Source organism: Rosa rugosa, chromosome 4 (genome assembly GCF_958449725.1).
Source record: "Rosa rugosa chromosome 4, drRosRugo1.1, whole genome shotgun sequence".
NCBI classification, from domain to species: Eukaryota; Viridiplantae; Streptophyta; class Magnoliopsida; order Rosales; family Rosaceae; genus Rosa; species Rosa rugosa.
In genome coordinates, this window is record NC_084823.1 from 10,126,845 (window position 1) to 10,147,940 (window position 21,096).

General features: G+C 48.3%; 1 protein-coding gene across 1 annotated transcript; it reads right to left on the bottom strand.

Moving 5' to 3' along the window:
- Window positions 1-18,150: 18,150 nt before the first annotated feature.
- Window positions 18,151-18,795, bottom strand: LOC133744309 (uncharacterized). The gene has a single exon (XM_062172441.1). It carries the CDS (start codon window positions 18,793-18,795, stop codon window positions 18,151-18,153), a length of 645 nt encoding a protein of 214 aa, XP_062028425.1.
- Window positions 18,796-21,096: the final 2,301 nt, after the last annotated feature.

Consider the following 21,096-nt stretch of genomic DNA (forward strand, 5'->3'; position numbering starts at 1 on the left):
CGCTACATGATGGCAATGGAAACGCAGGCATTTGCTATAGCAGTAGCTTGGGCTCCCAAGAGAATAACAGTGATGTAAGTTCAGTGCCTCCTATAGTTTCTGAAGCTCTGAAAGTTCAAGAGACCTTAGATTCAATTCATTCCTTGTGTTTAAAAACTAAAAGAAAGAAACTTATTTCTGAAATGCTACTGAGGACTTTGTTAGCCTTGCTGTCAATATTAACGTTGATGTCAATCATAATTCTGTGAGTGAAGGACCTGAGTTGGTCACTGATAGCTTGAAACAAGAGTTGGGTTTAGTTCCTACACAGGGAACCTCCATTCATCAAGCTAAACCATGGTCTGCCCATGACGTCGAAGTGAATGATGAGAGGTTAGAAGACCATATGCTCACCACCTATTTGATAGAATGCCTAGGCCAGATGTGGACTTATCGAATGCTATATTGGGTCGTTCTGGTAAAGCTGGGAGGTCAGGGGATGCTGAAGACCCATTTCAGATAACTAAAACCTATATGATTGGTTTTCCTGAAGGACATGAATCTTATGGTAAATCCAAGGAGTCTTTACAAGTGAACTTTGATACTAGTGATGCAGGTATAGATCAAGCTACCCACTCAATTGATCCAGATGATAAAGAAAAAGATGGAAATTGTGATGGGAGTGGAGAGTCTGGAAACCGCAGCAGAAAGGGACCCATAGAAGAAAACTTATACAAAGATGATGATGCCAGTGATTTTGAGAAGATTTTTGCTGGTATACCTGAAGTTAGTGTTTTTTATTGGAATGTCAATTTGATTGCAGCTTGTGTCCGGTTTGGTGATAAAAAAGGTGGCCGTCAAATGTTTGATAACATCCTTTGCTCAAATGTGATTTCATGGGATGCCATACTCTCTGACTATTTCTAGAATGAAGACCACATGGAGGTAAAACATATATTTCATAATATGCAAGGATTTGATGCCTATTGGAACGCTACAATAGCAGGTCTTTCAGTCAATTCTCAAGATAAGGAAGCTTTCACGTACTATAAGAAAATGAGGCAACATGAGATGCTTCCCACACAATTCTCTTATGCTCCTATACTGAGTTGTTGCTCAAAGCTAGCTTCTTCATTTCAAGAGAGACAGAGCACTGCTTCACTGACATTAATGAAAATTTTACTTGCTAAAGTGTTTGAAATGGAAACTGATGGTGGGTTCGCAAACAATTTGGAGAAGATGTGTTTGTTTATTGCTCGTAGGTTTGAGATAATGGAAGGAAATGCACCAATATATTGGAAGGGTATGGAAACCAATTTGTTTGCTCTTAGTGTGGTCGCTGAGGTACACCTACAGGAAATCCAAATCTTGGATTTTTCGGTCATTATGCAGTTGGTGATGATTTTGTCCACTAGGCCTTTGGATGAACTGAAGGGCATCATGTGTATTAATGTGCATAGTTCTCTTGGAGACGTTGATGACTCCTATTCTAAGTGCCTCTCTGTTTTTCAAACAATTGCTAGACCCTTACTGTTATTTCTTGCTGCTACCTTGCTTCTAAATAATGTGGAAAGAGATGATAATTTAATTGCAGCTCTTGCGTCATCTCTTGGGAAAGATTGTAGTGGTTTCATTAAAATTGGTGAGCTTGATCAGTCTTGCAAGAAGATTTATCTATGCCATGAGCAATTCAAAGCATTGGTAAGGTCAAACTTGTACATCTGCAAATGGTTTGGGTTATCAGTGATATGCGTACAGGGGCTTACATTGTTATTGGCCATAATACTCAAAGCTCTTGGGCTATGTCATTATTATGATAGTGATGATGATTATATTCTTGAGAGGGTTTCACTTTTGAATTACTCGCCTCATGGTGTCTTTAGCATCACTACTGATTGGTCCAAAAATGATGCTTGGCATGTGCTGATGATCATTTTTGGGGATTATTTGTCGACTATGTCTGATCAACCTAAAGACAATATTCTTATTGGAGATATTGAACTACCTGGAGTGCTTGCAATTTTTATCAGTGCATTGGTCCTAGGTGGAACTAATGATCAATTATTCTGGTATTACAAGTCAAAGATCATGAAGTATCTCAAGGAATTGGCTAAAGTCTTTGACATTAAGAGTCAAATGGAGACTCTGGTGGATTATCAAGTGCGGCCGCCACAAAAGAAAATATGCTCCAGCTTTATGGTTGATGTACATACATGTACATTTGCAAGCATCATTAGCTATAATGAGCCACGCTCATTGTACCGCCAAAGGTACTAATTCCAACCAAAGGAGTGACATACAGATACACCGCCAGGCGGGCTACAACCTCAGCGTCGGATCACCCCCAGGTCACCGCCGACGCGCCGCCACGCGCAGTGCCAAAATGGCATCAGTAGCTCCCAGAGCTGGGAACTGAAGCACATCAGTCCCACATCGAAAACAAGGAGGAGGTCAGCCTCCTCCTCACCTATAAAAGGTTCTCTCTTCTCTCTTCATTGATTACGCATTCAATACTTACCTACTGTTACTTTGTCAACATAAATACATTGACTAACTTAGGCATCAGAGAGTTGAAGACCGCCCAGCACGGTCTCCCTCTGACGCCGCTGTGTATTTTACTTGACAGGTAGCGGAAGCTTTGGGAGTGTCACTAGTATCGATCCGCCCACCAGATCAGCGTTAACAAAGGTTCAGCTACCGCCGAACTTTTAGACATTAACATTGGTGCCGTCTGTGGGAACCCTTGAACAAAAGGTCATCCCACCACAATCACCATGACTAACGGTAACGGGGGAAACGCTGAAGAGCAGGCAGACCATTCGCCCATTCCCCAACCCCCTGACCCAGCGGTAGCCGTTAACCGCGCACTATTCACAACCCCGGCCAACCCCGGCGGCGAGGCAAATCCAAGCAGCAGCCGCCCGCCGGGCCAAGATCTCGTCACTATGTACGAGCTAGCACTGGCGGATCTCCATAAGGCAAACAGAGAACGTGAGGAGGAGCGCAAGGAAAAGGCTGAGGCCCAAAGACAGGTGGCTACGCTCATGGCACGTTTTGAGGAACTGAAGAGGACGTTGGAGGCCACCGCCCGCCCAGCACAGAGCGAGCAGTCACATAGCACCAGGCGTAGTCGACCAGTCACTGTCACATTGTTACCAGGGACAGTCATACAGATGCAGGTACCGCTGGACCCACCTGAACTTTTGAGGATGGGACCACCGCCCATCCCCCAGCTAATGATAGAGCAGGAGGAGGAATCACTGCCACACACCAGCCGCTCGGAAGCTAGGGCGAGGACTGAAGGCAATCCGCCTGCGCAGGCAGACCCAGTGGATTATTCAGGTCGATTCCGTCGGCGATGCAACCGCCCAGATATTGGAAATGATGCACCAACTGGAGCAGAGGTTGATCCGGGCGGAGTCGGGCGCCCCAGCGCCAACTCAGAATCCACTTTTTGCCTCCAGACCTGGGCCCTTCACCACTGCGATTCTGCAAGCTATCAGACCAGCGTCTGCAAAAACCCCAAAGATGTCGCATTACGGCGGAATGTCTGATCCCTTCGTCCACATGGACACCTTCAAGAAAGTCACCAACAACAAGGGATTTGACGACGCCACCCTGTGCCACTTGTTCAGCGAAACATTGGACGGTGAGGCGATGAGCTGGTTTTTCGAGTGTCCGCCAGGGTCCATTGACTCATTCCATGCACTGTCACACGCCTTCCTCTCTCGGTTCATCCTATTGTCCGCCGGACATCACAACACAAATCAGCTGTTCTGCGTCAAGCAAGGGGCGGACGAATCACTGAAGGCCTTCGTCACAAGGTGGCGAGCGGCAGCATCTCAGTGCCGTGACCTAGACAAAACAATGGCATTGGCGGCCTTCAAGCAGGGACTCCTCAAGGGGCCATTCCTCTATCACCTTAACTACAATCATCCTAATGCGGCATATGACCACGTCATGAGTGAGGCGGTCATCCATGCCCAGGCAGAATTCCTCACATATGGAGAAACCCCACCGCCACCAGCAACTCCAACAAAGCCAACACAGCCATCCTCCAGTCATCAGGAAACTGCTCACAAGACAGCACCGCCAACTGACAAAAAGAGGGAGTGGCAGCAGGGCCACCACCAGAACAAGAGGCAAAGGGACCAGAATTACAACAAGGGCAACCGCCCAACCCATGGGGGTAACCGCAACAAGCAGGCAGAGTCATCGCAGCGGTATGCAGTGTTCACTGTCCTCACGGCCTCGTATGAAGACATCTACAATCAGTGCAAGGATCAGATCCCACCGCCATCCCCTCCAAAATACCCAAAAACGGGCAAACCTAGGAACACCGGCAAGTGGTGCAAATACCACGAGGACAGCGGCCACAATACCAACAGCTGCAATGCTCTCAAAACGGCCGTTGAGACCTTGTACCGTGACGGCAAGCTGGAGCAGTTCAAGGTACGCCAGCCACCACCAGTAATTGCCAACATTGAGAACTTGGGCCGCATCAACACCATCGATGGCGGCGCTCCAATCACCAGCATGTCTCACAGGGCAAGAAAGTGCTATGCACGCGCCAATCACCCAAATGAGGTCTGCAACATCCGTTACGAGAGGTCCGCCAAGCTCCCAAAGGCAGGTTGGGAACCTATTACCTTCTCAGAGGAGGAGGAGCGCGGAGTGCATCTACCACATGACGACCCATTCTTGGTCGACGCCATTCTTGGCAAATTCTCAGTGGGGAGAATCTTGGTGGACAGCGGGTCCGCTGTCAACGTCATCTTCAGCGGATGCTACAACCACCTCAAGCGGAACAAGAAACTACTCCAGGATCACGAGCCATTGCTCAGCTTCTCCGGCGACGTCACACAACCGCTAGGGTCGGATTACATGCGACTGGTTATTGGTGCTAGCCCATGCATGGCGGAGGTACATACGGTATTCATTATTGTTGATTGTTTCAGTTCGTGCAACTTATCAGCGGTTGATGAACGCCATGTTCGCTGAGCATCTGGGGAAAATCATCGAGGTCTACGTGGACGACATGCTAGTTAAGAGCATAAAGGCCAGCAGACATGTGGCAAACCTCAAAATCATAGTAACCATTCTCCTGGCCTATGGTATGCGCCTCAACCCAGAAAAATGTTTCTTTGGCGTCACCACCAGCAAATTTCTGGGATACATCGTCAGCGAGCGAGGCATCGAGGCTAACCTGGACAAGGTACAGGCCATCCTTAACCTGGCGGACCCTGAGTATAAGGTGGACGTCCAATGCCTCCAGGGCAAGTTAACCGCCCTTTCTCGATTCATCTCCAGACTTACTGATAAGTGTGCCCCATTCTTCAAACTCCTCAAAACGACTCACAAAAAAGTCATCAGTTGGAACCCAGAGTGTCAGGCGGCGTTCCAGGGCCTGAAGGAATACCTAGCGGCAGTCCCTCTCCTTTCTGTCCCTGTGCAAGGAGAGACACTGTTCATATACCTAGCGGTCTCGGTATCGGCGATAAGTTACGCCATTGTCCGGCGGGAAGGCCAAGACGAGCTTCCAGTGTTCTACGCCAGCAGGGGCATGAACGGAGCAGAAACAAGGTATCCTCCCTTGGAGCAACTAGCCCTTGCACTCATCGTTGCCGCCAGACGCCTCCGCCAATACTTCCAGGCTCACACAATCCATGTGTTAACCAATCAACCGCTGAGGCAAGTGATGCAGAACCCTGAACACTCAGGGCGCCTCAGCGAGTGGGCCATTGAGCTCAGCGAGTTCGACATAGACTACAAGCCAAGAACCGCCATGAAGGGCCAGGCAGTGGCGGACTTCATCGCTGAACTCACCGAGCGTCAGCCGGAACCCGGTACCGAGACAGAGCCCGGAACAGAAATGGTAACCGCTGAGGAAGCAACTCACCCACACTCGGATTGGAACCTGCATGTGGACGGCTCCGCCAGCGCTAAGGCCAGCGGCGCCGGAGTCATCCTAACAGGACCCGGGGGACTGAACGCGGAGTACGCGTTGAAATTCAACTTCAAAGCTTCAAACAACATGGCGGAGTACGAGGCACTCATCGCCGGCCTGCTCCTCACCATTGACTCAGGGGCTGACAGCGTCAACATATTCAGCGACTCTCAATTAGTCGTTAACCAGGTCAACGACAGCTTCCAGGCCAAGGACCAACAGTTAGCGGCATATTTGGGGAAATCCATGGCGGAGAATGTGGAAACCACTCAGGCGCCAGATCCTTGGCCAACCGCACAATGCGACAGGGCTACTTCTGGCCCACACTTGGTGATGACGCCCGGCGGATTTCGAGGTCTTGCCACAAATGCCAACAGTTTGCAGATCTCCCACATGCACCGGCAGAACCACTGTCAGTCATCATCGGCCCTTGGATTCACTCCACGTGGGGCCTCGATTTGATGGGAAAGTTCCAAACCGCCAAGGGCCAGTTCAAGTACATCATTGTTGCTATCGACTATAACAGCAAGTGGATAGAGGCGGAGCCACTAACGGCGATAACCACTGCTAAGGTAACTCATTTCCTCTGGAAGAACATCTGCTGCCGCTATGGTGTCCCACATACAATCATTACGGACAACGGCACTCATTTCAACAACAAGGAACTCATCTCTTTTACCGCCAACTTGGGCACCAAGTTGAGTTTTGCATCTGTCGCCCATCCCCAAACCAACGGCCAGGTCGAAGCAGCAAAGAAGATAATCAAGAAGCTGCTAAAAAAGAAGCTCGACGACGCCAAGGGTTTGTGGGCGGAGAAGCTTCCAGAAGTCCTATGGGCCATCCAGACAACTCCAACTACCGCCACTGGCGAAACCCCTTTTTGTATGATGTTCGGAACAGAGGCTGTCCTACCTGTTGAAGTAACTCAGCCTACCGCTAGGGTCGAAGGCTACTGCCCAGAGACCAACAGCGACGACGTCAACCTGGACAGGGACCTCCTAGAAGAAAAAAGACACAAGGCCCATTTGCACAACTTGCAAAACAAACAACGGGTATCGCGTTTCTACAACGCCAGAGTCAAGGCCCGGAACCTCCAATTGGGGGACTGGGTAATGAAGGAAGTCATTCCGCCACCAACAAAACTCCGCCCAACTTGGGAAGGTCCATACAAAATTGTGGAAGTCGTTAGCCCAGGCACCTTCTACTTATTGGACAAGGATGGCGTCACGTCGACCCACCCTTGGAATACCGAACACCTTCGGTATTACTACAAATAGTCATCCGCTACCCAGGAGCATCTTGACTTAGCTAAATTTTTGTTCAATATTTAGCTAAGGGAAGCTACCCAACGGGTACTACCCCACTTTTGTACACGCTGATAAGTCAGCTATCAATGATAAGTCAGCTATCTAAGTCAGAATACTAGCGGTACAAACACATCATAACAAAAGCATTCAAAAGTTCATTCCATTTCAAAATGTCTAGTACAAATTTTTATGCCTCAGCGGCTACAAGAGGAAAAGAAGGAAAATATAGTGAAGGTTCGAGCATCAGGGATGGCCTTCGGCATCTTCTGCTTCAGCGTGCGTCGGCGGGATTGCGCGGCTCGTTTGGTCAGACCCTCGGGCTGTGGGACTTGGTGTCTCTATCGTGCCGTCCGCCCGGGTGTGCGCCGCCAGGAAGCCAACACGTGACACCTCCGACTGGGTAGGGCGAGGAGTCTGCTGGGACCCTTCCGCCGGCCGTGCGCCACTTTCTCCGCTACCTGAGCGGGCACCTTCCGCGGGGGCAGGTACGACGCCTTTCTCCGGTGGGGCACTCTTAGCCGGCGGCACGTCGGGCTGAGACGCTTTGGCAAAGTCGATGGCGCCCTTCCGCTTCAGCATGTCTATGTTTGCTAGGGCCCCTTCCTTCGCCGACTGGGTCAGCGCTTTCTTGTACTCCGCCGACTATTTGAATGCCTCAACAGCGGCGGCCGCGGCAGTATTCCCTTCAGCCCTCAGGCGGGCAACCTCACCCTCCAGCCGCTTCACCTCAGTTATTCTGGCGGCGGACTCCCGCTGCACGATAATGAGTTTTTTGTCTTTGGCAGCTATCCGCTCCTGCAGCGGGGCGATGTCCTGCTCCAACTTGGAGACGCGTTCATTCCGCTCCAAGTCCCGCTCGATGGCCACCGTCAGTTTGCCTCGAGCGTCCGTAAAATCACACTCCGCCTTCGCCAGGCGCCGCTCTGCCTTCGCCAGTTTCTCCTTCGCCTCCGCCAACTCCCTCTGGAGACCTTGGATTTCCTCCCTGAGCTCCCCCTCGACCAGAGGCTGCTTCTTCGCCGCCTCAAACATGTCTTGCAACCCTGCAGATATTTGACCAAACGCCGAGCTGTAGGGCGACTGGTCAATAGCTGTTGGGCGTGAGATCCCCGCTAGGCCGCCGAACCCTAGCCATTCGCAGAGGTGGAAGAGGAACTCCCGCTCACCATCCGTCATGAACTCCGCATACTCGGCGAACGAGTCCAGATCACTTGCGGCGGGCGCCTCTCCCTCCACCACAGCAGTTTTTTACGGAGCTCGACGGGCCTTCTTCTTTCGGTGGGCCCCGATTGTCTCCACGTCCTCCCCCTCTTCCTCGTCAGGGGAGTCGATCTGCCGACGCTTTCTCTCCAGCGCCCTTGGGTTCCCGGCGGCGGTCCTCGTCACCCTCGCCGGCGGCTCCTCCCTTAGCGCAATGACAGTATCCGCCGGCTGCACCACCCTCTCCTTTTGAGGGCCACGCCTGTTGGCAGGCATCCGCTCCTTCTGCTGCCCAGCTGCAGCGATTCCCCTCTTCCCGCCGGACACTTAGGCCCCCGCCTGAACTACAGGCAAACCATCCTCACCAAGATGGGAGTGGTGCGGCATTGGGAGCACCACCGGAACCTCGGACTGGCTCAGCGCCAGTGTCTCGGGGTTCACCAGTGTCTTCTGGGCCGCCAGCCCCTCGGCGTACATGGTCTCCAGGAAGTTGTCTATCTCCGCACGGTCCATTACTTTTTCGAAAGCGTCGCGACTCGATTTGTTACCTGGCGGAGTTTCTAAAAAAAAAAAAAAAAAACCAGTCAGCCTGGGTTACTTGTTATAAAACAAAAGCGCTGTGGCGGAGATTTTTTACCAACGGAGCGAGTTAGCCGCTGATCGACCAGTAACTCCCAACCGGTCAGAAGTCGGAAGTCGGAAGTCCAGCAAGTTGCGGTTCCGCCAGCAACCCCTGATCCTTGCTACGCGACACTCTTGTTCGCGCGATAGAGTATACCGCAGTCCCGCTGCACAAACACAGTAGTCGTTAGTAAGAATACAAGTCTGCAAATACAAGAACCCGCCAACTACGTTCAGCAGAAACCGGTTACCAACCTCGGATGGGTTGAAACTCCGACTTAATCCTAAATGTCGGCCCTTCCTCGTTCGACCCAGCGTGATACTCCCAACCCTCTGTGGCGACGCTGAAGGTCCCCCGCCAGTAGGACATTGAGTCCCTTAGATTCTCGATCAGCTTGGGCGCTCCCTGGCGGCGGCTCAAGTTCACCTGCCCTCTGCAACCCTGGCGCTTTACATAGACCAGCTCGTAGAAATGAAGCACCTCCGCCACCGTAGGCCCTTCACACCCGGACAACCGCCAGAGAGAGTTTAACGCCAGCATCAACCGCCACATGTTGGGGCAGACTTGACCAAAGGCAAGGCCAAACTCGCACACCAGAATCTGAAGGTTGGGCACCAGCGGGAGTGTCACTCCTTGGCGGAATATCGCCTCATGTACGGCGGCAAACCCCTCCTGGAGAATCGACGCCTTCTCGTCCGCCGTCGGCGGGCGCAGTTTCACCGAGCCCGGCAGCCGGAACGTCCGCTTCATCCTAGTAACGGCGGCAACATTCATCCGCCCTCCTGCCTCGTCAACAGGGGTACCATCCTGAAGGAACCATGCTGACTCAGCGTCCTCCCCCGCTGTTTCCTCTTCCCCAGCGGAGCCGCTGGCAGCGCTGTTGCTTGCCAACCGCTCATCGCGCCTAGCTTTGGCCGCAGCAGCCTCACCCGCCCTAGAGCTCTCTGGACGTGATGCACGACCCATGTCTACTTCCCAAGTTATGGTCTGTAGCGGCTCAACCTCTAGCGGTTCTGGCAGTGAGGTTCCTACATGGGCAGACGGACGCAACGAGTCAATAAATATTCTATCCGCCGCGCTGAACGACACGTCAGACCCGGAATCCTCACTGCTCGAAATCTCTATGACGTTAGCCATCCCAAACCCTAAAACCCACACCAGTTAGCACAAACACAGATCTAGCGTATTCTTACATAAGTTATAACCAAGAACATCAAGAACAGTTTACCCAGAAAAACACACTCAACCCAGATTCGACTATCTAGCAAATCCCTAAACGCCAACTCTTTGCCAACCACCATAACCCCCCCCCCCCCCCCCCCCAAATCTCACTTCACACCTCAGAGCACACCAAAGAAGACCAGAAAGCACCCCAATAAGATAAACAAAAATAAACCCAGCAACCAACAGATCCAATGAAACAGGAGCGAGAATCCAAATACCAACCTTGGTGGAGAAAGCTCCGGTGAGATGGTGAGCAGTAGCCTTCAGTGGGGAAAATCTTCGACTCTCCGGGTGCGATACCTCCAAACTCAGGCAGCCTCTTCGGTATCGGACGAACACAGAGCTTGAAGACGACGACTCAAGTTTGAAGTTCTCACAGAAGTGTCAAATCTCGCTGAGTTCCCCCCCCCCCTTTTATGTCAACATCAGTGCATTCTAAACCGTCCACTCAAAAACGACATCACGCACCAGCCGTACACGTGTCGCGGATCTCCACTTACTCTCTGGATTAACCGAGGCGTCGCCTCGGTTACGGAATCCATAATTACTATCATTTATGGCGAGAAGACGGCCAGGCTTAGGAGACAAGCCTCTGCACGCTAACCCTCTACGAGTTGGACACGTGTCAACCACCACCAGACGAAGTGTCTGGTGGAAGTAACCGCTTGGATGACTTCACAAACCGTCCGAAGTCTCCGCTGAGCGAAACGCCGCCAGCAGAACTTCTCCCTTGTCATCCCCCAAGTGACGAAGTCTCCGCTGAGCGAAACCCCGCCAGCGGAACTTCTCCTTTGTCATCCTCTAAGAGACGAAGTCTCCGCTGAGCGAAACGCCGCCAGCGGAACTTCTCCCTTGTCATCCCCCAAGTGACGAAGTCTCCGCTGAGCGAAACCCCGCCAGCGGAACTTCTCCTTTGTCATCCTCCAAGAGACGAAGTCTCCGCTGAGCGAAACGCCGCCAGCGGAACTTCTCCCTTGTCATCCCCCAAGTGACGAAGTCTCCGCTGAGCAAAACCCCGCCAGCGAAACTTCTCCCTTGCCATCCTGCAAGCGGGGCGTCTTCCGCTACACACCTCTAGCAGAACCCCCTTCATCTTGCAAGCTGCGTGCTTTGTTCGGCGCAATATCGCTTAATAAAGTACCGCTAGGCACGTCTACTGGACGCTGCTTCCTGCTACAGTCAGCGGGGGGATATCCGCCAGCGGCGGATCCCGGGGCCACGCCTCACTCTGACAACGCCCGCCACGCGGCGTTAAGGTCAGACCGTCCCTACGGGACACGGGGACTTGTCAACAGTCTACGACGGCCCTGATCAGGCACGTTGACCCCCGCCACTCGGGTACTAAGATTGGGTTCGCTACCCAACACCCTCTGCTCCGTGCAGCTCCCCCTCAACAAACAAATTGCCGACCATCAGGAGGTCTATCTTAGCCGGGGAGTGGGGGACTCCCTGGGGGGCCTAGCAGGGGCCCACCCGAAAGGGTATAAAGCGTTTGCTCATTAAATCCATGGTTGACAACGCACTGACGCTAATTATGCTCTTGCAAGTCTAGCGGAAGAAAACGCTTCAAACCGCCGAGCAACTCCCCAACCAAGATTGCCCTCCTTGACTGGGGACTTGGGGGACTTGTACATACATGTACATTTGCAAGCATAATTAGCTATAATGAGCCACGCTCATTGTACCGCCAAAGGTACTAATTCCAACCAAAAGGAGTGACATACAGATACACCGCCAGGCGGGCTACAACCTCAGCGTCGGATCACCCCCAGGTCACCGCCGACGAGTCGCCACGCGCCGTGCCAAAATGGCATCAGTAGCTCCCAGAGCTGGGAACTGAAGCACATCAGTCCCACATCGAAAACAAGGAGGAGGTCAGCCTCCTCCTCACCTATAAAAGGTTATCTCTTCTCTCTTCATTGATTACGCATTCAATACTTACCTACTGTTACTTTATCAACATAAATACATTGACTAACTTAGGCATCGGAGAGTTGAAGACCGCCCAGCGCGGTCTCCCTCTGACGCCGCTGTGTATTTTACTTGACAGGTAGCGGAAGCTTTGGGAGTGTCACTAGTATCGATCCGCCCACCGGATCAGCTTTAACAAAGGTTCAGCTACCGCCGAACTTTTAGACATTAACAGTTGACTTTATTCTACTGCCCTTTACATCATCTTTTTGTAGCTTACACTTGCAGTTGGATGCTAAACGGGTTAAAACTTCACAGCATAGTCCTACCTTATATCGTGTTGCAGAAATACGTGTGAATAATCTCAAGGTTCTGGCGATTGAGAAGTACTTGAGGGATGCAATTGAGTCATGGTTAGATGGAATTCTTGGTAAAAATGGTTCTTGTGAGATTAAATGGGGTGGCAATTTTACTAAACAAGGATCATTGGATTATGGTGCAGACTTCGGGTTTGGACTTTACATTGATCACCATTATTACTTGGGTTACTTTCTGTATGGCATTTCAGTGCTTGCTAAGATTGAACTGGAATGGGGGATGAGGTATAAGCCTCAAGTTGATTCACTTGCTGCAGATTCCATGAACTTAGACAAGAGGACAGGTTTCCATTATTCACTGGTGAGATGCTTTGATTTGTATAAACTGCATTCATGGGTTGGAGGAGTGACTTACAAGGAAAAATGCAGGATGGTTATGAAATTTCAAAATTCCGGTTTGAGATTGTGGCTTTTTGCTTGAGCAGCAGATTATTTCTTAAACTTGAGGTCAAGTTTCAATTGAAGAGGGGTGGTGTTGTTAGGACCCAATTCTATGATCTCCAAGCCCAAGTGTGTATCGAGGCCCATAATAGCTCTTTTGGCTATGAAAGCTCATAGTAGGTCCAATTATGTAAAACGACGTCGTCGATGCTGACTATATAGCTGGAGTCCAGCTGCATTGTAGAAAACATCTGAGAATTGAATTGAATATGGCTTTTGTTTTTCAATTTCCTTTGTTTTCCATTTCTCTTAGGGTTAGGACCCTAACAATTTGTTGATAACTTAACCTCCTTTTGATCATGTAAATTACTACTACACACAACCCTGCAACTCTAATAGACTTGCTAATAAGCACACAAAGGTAAACACATAGTTCTCCTTTAAAAAGGTCTCTCTGACATTTATCTAAAAGACCATTTGCGAGAAAGAATACTGGATTTATTAATATCCCCTACTTCGGGATTGAACTTTTTGGAACCCCAATTATGAACAAGGACTAAATTCAGTTTACCCCCTTCAACTTTGGGTCGATCTTCACTTCAGTCCCTGATCTTTTTTTTTAATCACGTTGGTCCCTGCAGTTTCAATTTCCATCACCCGAGTCCAAATTTCAAAATTGACTCTAAATATGATGTCATATGCTGAGTTGGCCCCGACATGAGGGCCCACTTTTCATCCTTTGACCCTCAATTTGGACGAAATGTCCAGACTGCCCCCCTCAAATATTCTTCTTCTTCCTCTGCACAATTCTTCTTCTTCTTCCTCTTGTCATCCTTTCAGCAACAAAAGCAGAAGAAAATTCACAGTTCATTCATCAAATTGTGATAAACTCCATAACAGAAGCTCGTCAACTAAGTTTAACTTAACATCAGAAACTATGTAATGCCAAAAGAACCACAACTCAAAAGCATGTTTCACACACAAACAATGCTAAATATTGGCCTAAGAAACACTGGAAATACAATTCCAATAGTACCTTCATCACAAATTACACCATTAATCCCCAAAGTTCAGACCTTTACCCCGAAATTCAAAACTCTATAAGCTAATTCAAAGAGTAAAGCAGCAAAATTACCAATACCAGGCTTCTATACATCTCAAACTCCACAAGACAAACCAAGATAGCAACATTAAGCAAGAACAACACAAGTAAGAGATACCCAGAACCAAATTTGGCCAATCAAATACAAGAACAACAGAATGGGACAGCTGGAATTCCAAAATACTCAACTGGGTACGTGAAGAACAAAGCATAAGGTTCAATAAATTCACCCAGAGAAGTACTCAATCCACCCACAAGTAAGAGTGCAAGAGTCACCCAAATCTCACCCACGATCTCGCTACAATCCTAATAGCAGATCACCACGGCAGATTTTAAAGTCGTTGATGGACTTCTGGCAATCGGGTGACAGGGCACCAACTCGAAATCCAGTTGCCTCTCCACCGCAATCGAAGTATGCAACAATTTGAATTTTAAAATCAGGAATTTTTAGTTAAAGAAGGATGGGAGGAATAGAGGAATTGGGGTTGGGATTGCATGAAGGGCTTTGACCACCCAAAAGAGCTCAGGTTGTGAATTGAAAAGATTTTGACAGAGTGACTGAGGAAACACTAGAATGGCAATCGGAGTAGAATGAGGATCGGATGACGTCGGAGGAGAGCGGAGAGGCCTCCAGTTGGAAGATCTTCAGCTTCGGTGATCCGGCAAAGTCAATAGCGGAGGTGGAGGGAAAGATCGGAGACGGAGGCAGCTTCGTCAGGTGATGGAGGCGGCTTCGTCAGGCATTCAATTCGGGTTCGAATCCGGTTCAGGCAGCGGCTTTGTCAATAACCCGTTTCCAGAGGCTGATGGAGGCGGCGCGTGTTGGCTTGCACCCAAGGACCCTTCTTCGGGGTTCAACATTCTCATGAAAAAAAACAAAAAAAGCGAGGCAGAGGAGAGAGAAAGTATTGAGAAAATAAAGAGAAAAAAAAAATAGAAATTAGATTAAATTGGAAATGCCCATTTTACCCTTATGAGGGGTTCAAATTCTGAAAAGTGGGCCCTCATGTCGGGGCCAACTCAGCATATGACGTCATATTTAGAGCCAATTTTTAAATTTGGACTCAGGTAATGGAAATTGGAATTGCAGGGACCAACGTGATTAAAAAAAAATATTAGGGACTGAAGTGAGGATCGACCCAAAGTTGAAGGGGGTAAACTGAATTTAGTCCTATGAACAATCATGCAAAGAGCAAAATCATTTACTAAGTAAGAAACTCAAAAACACAAAACTAATGTAGTTGTATCCCTACCAACATCTTTGAGCACAACATAGTGATAAGGTTCTAACAATGCGTAAACAAAAGGTAATAGTTCACAAAAAATGAACAAAATATTGAGAATATGGATTTTACTAATTGGGCTCTTGACCAAATGCCTAAATTTCGGCAAACATGAACCCACTTACTCCAGTAAGATATTAGTGTGTTCACTTACTCCATTTAAATGTAAAATTACAATCTTATAGTATAGCAATTAATAAATTACAACTCTGCCACTCTGACACTTTTACACTCTCTCTGTTTCTCGATCCAAATAACAGACTCTCTCTCCTCCTCCTCTCTCCGATCCCTTCTTCCGGCGGAGTCAGACGTCGACGTTTCGCGGTGGGTCCTCGAGCTCATTCTCTATGACCGCGACAAAGAGACCGTCGCCAAGTGAGTCCTCGCCGCCGCGCCGCTCTAGAACCGAGACTGGCGGTTGAAGAAGACCATTCTCCAAAAAATCAAGTCCCAAATCTTCGACGAGGCTTCGGTAAACGAAGCCATCCTCGAATCCTTGGAGTCAATCGAGGTTTTGGACCGTAGCCAAGGGATTCCGATCACGGACTCCAGATCCCGAGTTCACCACCATCTCCGCCGAACGAGGACTGGATGGCGATTGGGGATGGAGATCTCGTAGCCGGAGTTGGTGGCGGAGTTGGGAGTCGGGGACTGGACGGCGGCAAAGGAGGAGGGGAGGAGGTCCTTGAAGGAGGTGTATGACTCGGAGCTCTTGAGGGACAGAAGCTCCAGGTCGAGCTGCGGCGGCCAATGGCATGGCTTCACGGCGCCGTTTTTCTTCTCCACTTGTTCCAGTTCTTCTTCTCCATTCAAGCCTTTCCGATAATCCACGACGGCCTCGTCATTCCTTCACTCACAGAGCTTTCGATTTTTCTCTTTTCAACTCTTCCGGCCGCCTCGATTTTGGCACCGAGATCCAATTGCTAAGAAACAATTGGTTTTGCTTGTGAATTTCTCAATGATCATGCTTAATAGTTAGTACTGCTTTAAGCCTTTAAGTTTGGGATTTGATTTTGTTTCAAGTTTGTTTCTATCGTTTTAAATCGTTTCTGGGTGGTAGTACTGCAACACAAATGTCCAAGCCCTCATTTTGAGGGCGGGTTTAGGGCAATAAATATTTTATTTTGGGGCAATAAACATATTATTAGGGGGCAATAATATTCTCCGACGACTTCTTTAGGGACATTCAGCGAGATTTCCGGCGACCAGTGTCCGGCAACAAGTGATCGGAGTCTGGCGGCGGATGACTGGATTCCAATGATCTTTGACCGGAGTCTGGCGACCGGTAATCGAATTCAGGCAATCTTTGACCGGATTCCGGCGACCGGAGTCCCGTGAAGTCTCTAATGACTTCTCTCTCTAAGTGACAAAGAGAGGAGGGCAAAATTGTCTCAAAAATAAACAAAAAACAATAAAAAAAAACTTCATTGGGTATTAGGGCAAAAAAAATATAATTTGTTGGGTAAGTGGGCAATCTTATAAGATATTTGGGTAAGTGGGGTTAGTGTAGCTTAAATTTGAGTAAATAGACATTTTCCGTTACTAATTCGTGCATAGGTTCCTTGCGCCATGGCAATGCTCAGATTAGTTGGGTTTTTCCTCTGGCAGACACCTTTATCTCAATTGCACTACATGAAATAAACAATCCATAAAGATCCAACAGTCCCGTTCACCTGGTCAGCTACTGACCAGGGATGATTTGCTCACTTACCGTCCGATTGAAATCGGACGGTTGACAGGTATCTGGATTTTGGGGGATGAGATTTGTCAACTGTCTGATTTCAATCGGACGGTAAGTGAGCAAATCATCCCTGGTCAACTAGGGGAACGGGGCCGAAAGATCCAAATAGTTACAATGGTGATTCGTAGCAGCTGTAATTTAAGAGATTGAAGACTTCTCAGTTCACCTTGAAAGTTCATAACCAGCAGAGAGAGAGAGGATGCTCTAGAGGGCAAAATCGCTTTTTCAGATAGCTTTTTCACCAGGGAAAAAAAGAGGTAGTGCTTTCAGAGACTTGAGCAAAAACCAAAAATAAGAATGGCAGAAAGTATCATGTAGGATTGATACACCCCATGTTTACAGGATTTGAACTTCGTAGAGTAATTTGAAATTCATTTGTTTTTCTTCGTTTTGTTCTTAAACCTCCACATGTAGGATTGTAACAAAAACACAGCAAATGTAACCTTATAACGTCAAATAAATCCGTAGATTTGAAATCCATCTCCATTAACAGAAACGATAGCACCCAAATCCAATCTAACAATAGAAGTACCAAATGACTAAAATCGACAGAGACTGGGTAAGGCACTTCCCTTCTGGGGTAAACGGGTTTTTCCATTTCTGTTTGACAGTTTGTGAATTTGACACTATTACTCACATCTTTCTCTTGCTACATGGTGTAGCAAAAACCAAAAATAAGAATGGCAGAAAGTATCACAAAATTGTACATCTTTCCAGATATGATACAAATGATGAGTAGATATAAGTAACAAAAGATATAATGTAGATGCCATTACCGGAGACCGTGACTGCCTTTGAGCAAAAGGTAGATTAGGTGCCGGAATTGACCACAAACCTAGCTATCCCAAGCAAGTAACTAAGAAAAGGTAAGAACTTTCATTACAATTCAATAAGTTTTCGTTTTCCTACCCATGAAATTTATGCTTGAAATTAAAAACAACATATATATACGAAAAAAGCTGATACGCATTGCAACAATTTTCCTTTTTTATCGTTACTATTATCAAAAGTTAGAACTCTCATAATTCAAAAAAAAAAAAAAAAACAGAATTAAACTTCGGTCCGAACCGGTTCAGCTACGACGAACCAAGGCGGTCCAGTGCCTCCTTCGCGGCGGCGAACCGTGGATGAAGCTTCAGAGCCTCCTCGTAAGCCTTCTTGGCCTCCTCCGTCATCTTCTTCCCCTCATAGCACTCTCCCAACGAGCAAAACGCCTTGGCGTTTTCAGGGCTCAGCTTCACGGCGAGAGTCAAATCCTCGATGACCGAGTCAACCCGGGCGGGTCGGTTCATGGACATCTTAATCTCGGCCCGCTTGAGGAGCGCGTCGCCGCGCTCTTCGTCGACGAGGCTCTTGCGGCAGAGTGGGGAGAGGGCGACGTCGATGGCGTCGAGGGCGGAGGTCTTGAAGCCCTGGACGTCGAGAGCGAGGGCTTTGAGGATGTGAGCGGCGGCGTCTTTGGGATCGAGGGCGATGGCCTTGTCGGCTTCGTCGAGGGCTTGCTTGGAGAGGGAGGCGGCGGAGGACTTGGAGGAGGCGGATCTGGCTTGGGCGAGGAGCTGGGCGCCGAGGACGAAGTGGCGCTTGGATTGGATGCCGGATTTGCTTTTGAGGCGGAGGCGGAGGGTGGCGAGGACTTTCTGGGGAACGCTGTGGATGAAGAGGAAGGTGACGACGACGAGGAGGACTAGGCCGATTTGGATAAGAATGTCATCTACCATCTGGGTAAACATTTTGGATCCAATCTCAGGTTTCGATCTCTCTGAAAGTTTGGATTTAGAGAAATCCACTGGGATAGAAGAAGAAGAAGAGTCCGACTATGTTGACTGGAATTTTATTTGGCTGAGATATTTAGTGAAGCCGCCTTCTAGTTGGCTAGCTCGACTTTCACAATTTCACCTACGCAATTATTTTGAACAATTATTGACCGTTTTAATTGTCTGGTAATGTGAAGTAATAAGCCACGGTTGGTTCAGTTGGTAATTTTGTATGGGCATATTTGTGATTGAGTCCCAGCTCAAGTTCGATTTTCGTTACTAGCAGTTCCTTGTTGGTACAACCCTAGTTATCAGCATTCATGGGTGACTGCAGCTGAGCACCCAAAAAAAAAAAAAACAAATGGTGGTTCCTTGAGATACGGCTACAGTTTTCAAACTTGAAAAACTCAGTAGCCGAATCGAATCAAAATCTATGATTCGGTTCGGTTTTTTATCTAAACTTTACAATCTGGTTTGAATTTCACTCTTCAGTTTGACTTCTCGATTCAGTCTTAATTACGGAATTCAATTTGAGCTAATATCGCTTAATTCTAGACACAAAAGTAGAGTTTTGTGAGAAATTAGGGCCTTAAGAACACAGCCGTCATCATCTTGGCATGTTGATGAGGTCTGCATCCGTCTCACGATGTCCCTCTCCATTTCTAAGAAGGGTAAAGTCACTTTTGGTAAAGTCCCTCGCCAACATGCAACCGGCTGGTTGCTCTTAGAAAAGAAGAAGAGTGAAGCCAAGGCACTCATGGGGACTTTTTCCTCTATTTGGAGTCTCAAGAACAACCTCTCAGTACGAGAGCAGAGAGATCGCTTCATGTTCAAAGTTTTAGTTCTGAAGGAGAGGGATCATTTGTTCATGGTGGTCCGTGGTTTTACAACAAGTCGATGATTGCCCTTGCACCTTATAATGGTCTATCGGATGTCAGTGCGGTTCCAATCTCCTCTATCTCGGTGTGGGTGTGGGTGGACATTTTCAGGCTTCCGCTGTCCCTGAATGGAAGAACCGGCTTTGGTGGTGGGTTCCACGCTAGGGTTTGTGCTACAATTGGAAAAAATTGAGATTTGTAGTGGTTCTCGGGTGCGGGTTTGACTACACCATGACGTCTTGACACTAGTGAAACAGACGTATCCTCCTTTCGAGTTTGAGTTCTCTCCAGGGGCTCTGCAACACTTCGTTTCAAGTATGAGATGCTTGTAGGGGATTGTCGAGTCTTGAGCACCGTTGTGTCAGTCCTCCATTGTCGTACGAGGATATGGGAGCGTTGCTGCACCAGAAGCCGGAAAACAACTCTGGCGATTTGAATGAGGATGAAATAGCTAGGGCTTCTACTCTTTGGGCCAGTTTCATATTTCCATTTGCCAATCCCCAACTCGTTTCCAAAGAGATGTGTGCCTGTTGTCATCACTATTCTTGAAGTTTCTGTAAAGGGACTGCGCGTTTTTGTTCACTAGTTTTGGCGACGCCCCGAAAGGAGAACCGCCAGCAAATGTCTACCTTTAGCGATTTCGTGCCGATCGCTAGTGTGAAATATGTGGCCTGAACATTGATCACCTATTCCAAAATATCCTAACGTACAGCTAGTCCCTTTCATCTCAATCTAGTTGGATTCTGAACCTTCTCTTCTCTGGCTTCACAAGCAAGTGCCGTTGAGCTTTTCCCGACAAAGAAGCGCAAGTTAGGACGCCTAATTGGTAGCAAAAACAAGTATTTAACGAGAAAAAACTACAGCCGAAGAAATTAACGGTTCCGAAAGCCCCCGAGTTTCCTGAAGGCTAGGTACTAGGAAACAAAGGAAGAATAGGAGCTCATTGAGCCTGCAGACTCTGCCAAGGCAAGTGATATCCTGAGAAGCGCCCATAGGCCATATTTGGTTGGTGGAAATGAAAGGAAAGGATTTCATTTGGGAAAGTGATTCCGGGGGGAGGGGGGGGGGTCCACTTTTAATTTCCTCCACTTTTTCCTTTCCTTTGAGAACCACTTTCCCTTCCTTGGCTGTCCCAAACGCAGGAAAGGAAAGTGTTTCATTTCCCAATGCCCAGATTCCACCAACCAAACATGGCCTATGTGTAAAGTGATCCTAAGGGTCTTAAATGAATTAATATTGGATCTTAAATTTTTCGGTGATAACCTTAATAATGTCAAGATCTGGTCACTTGGAGCCTCTTTTCTAGAATAGCATTACATAAATAACTTCAGTTCTTCCTAGATAATGATATTATTCATACAAACCATCCGTATGTAGTCATAGACTA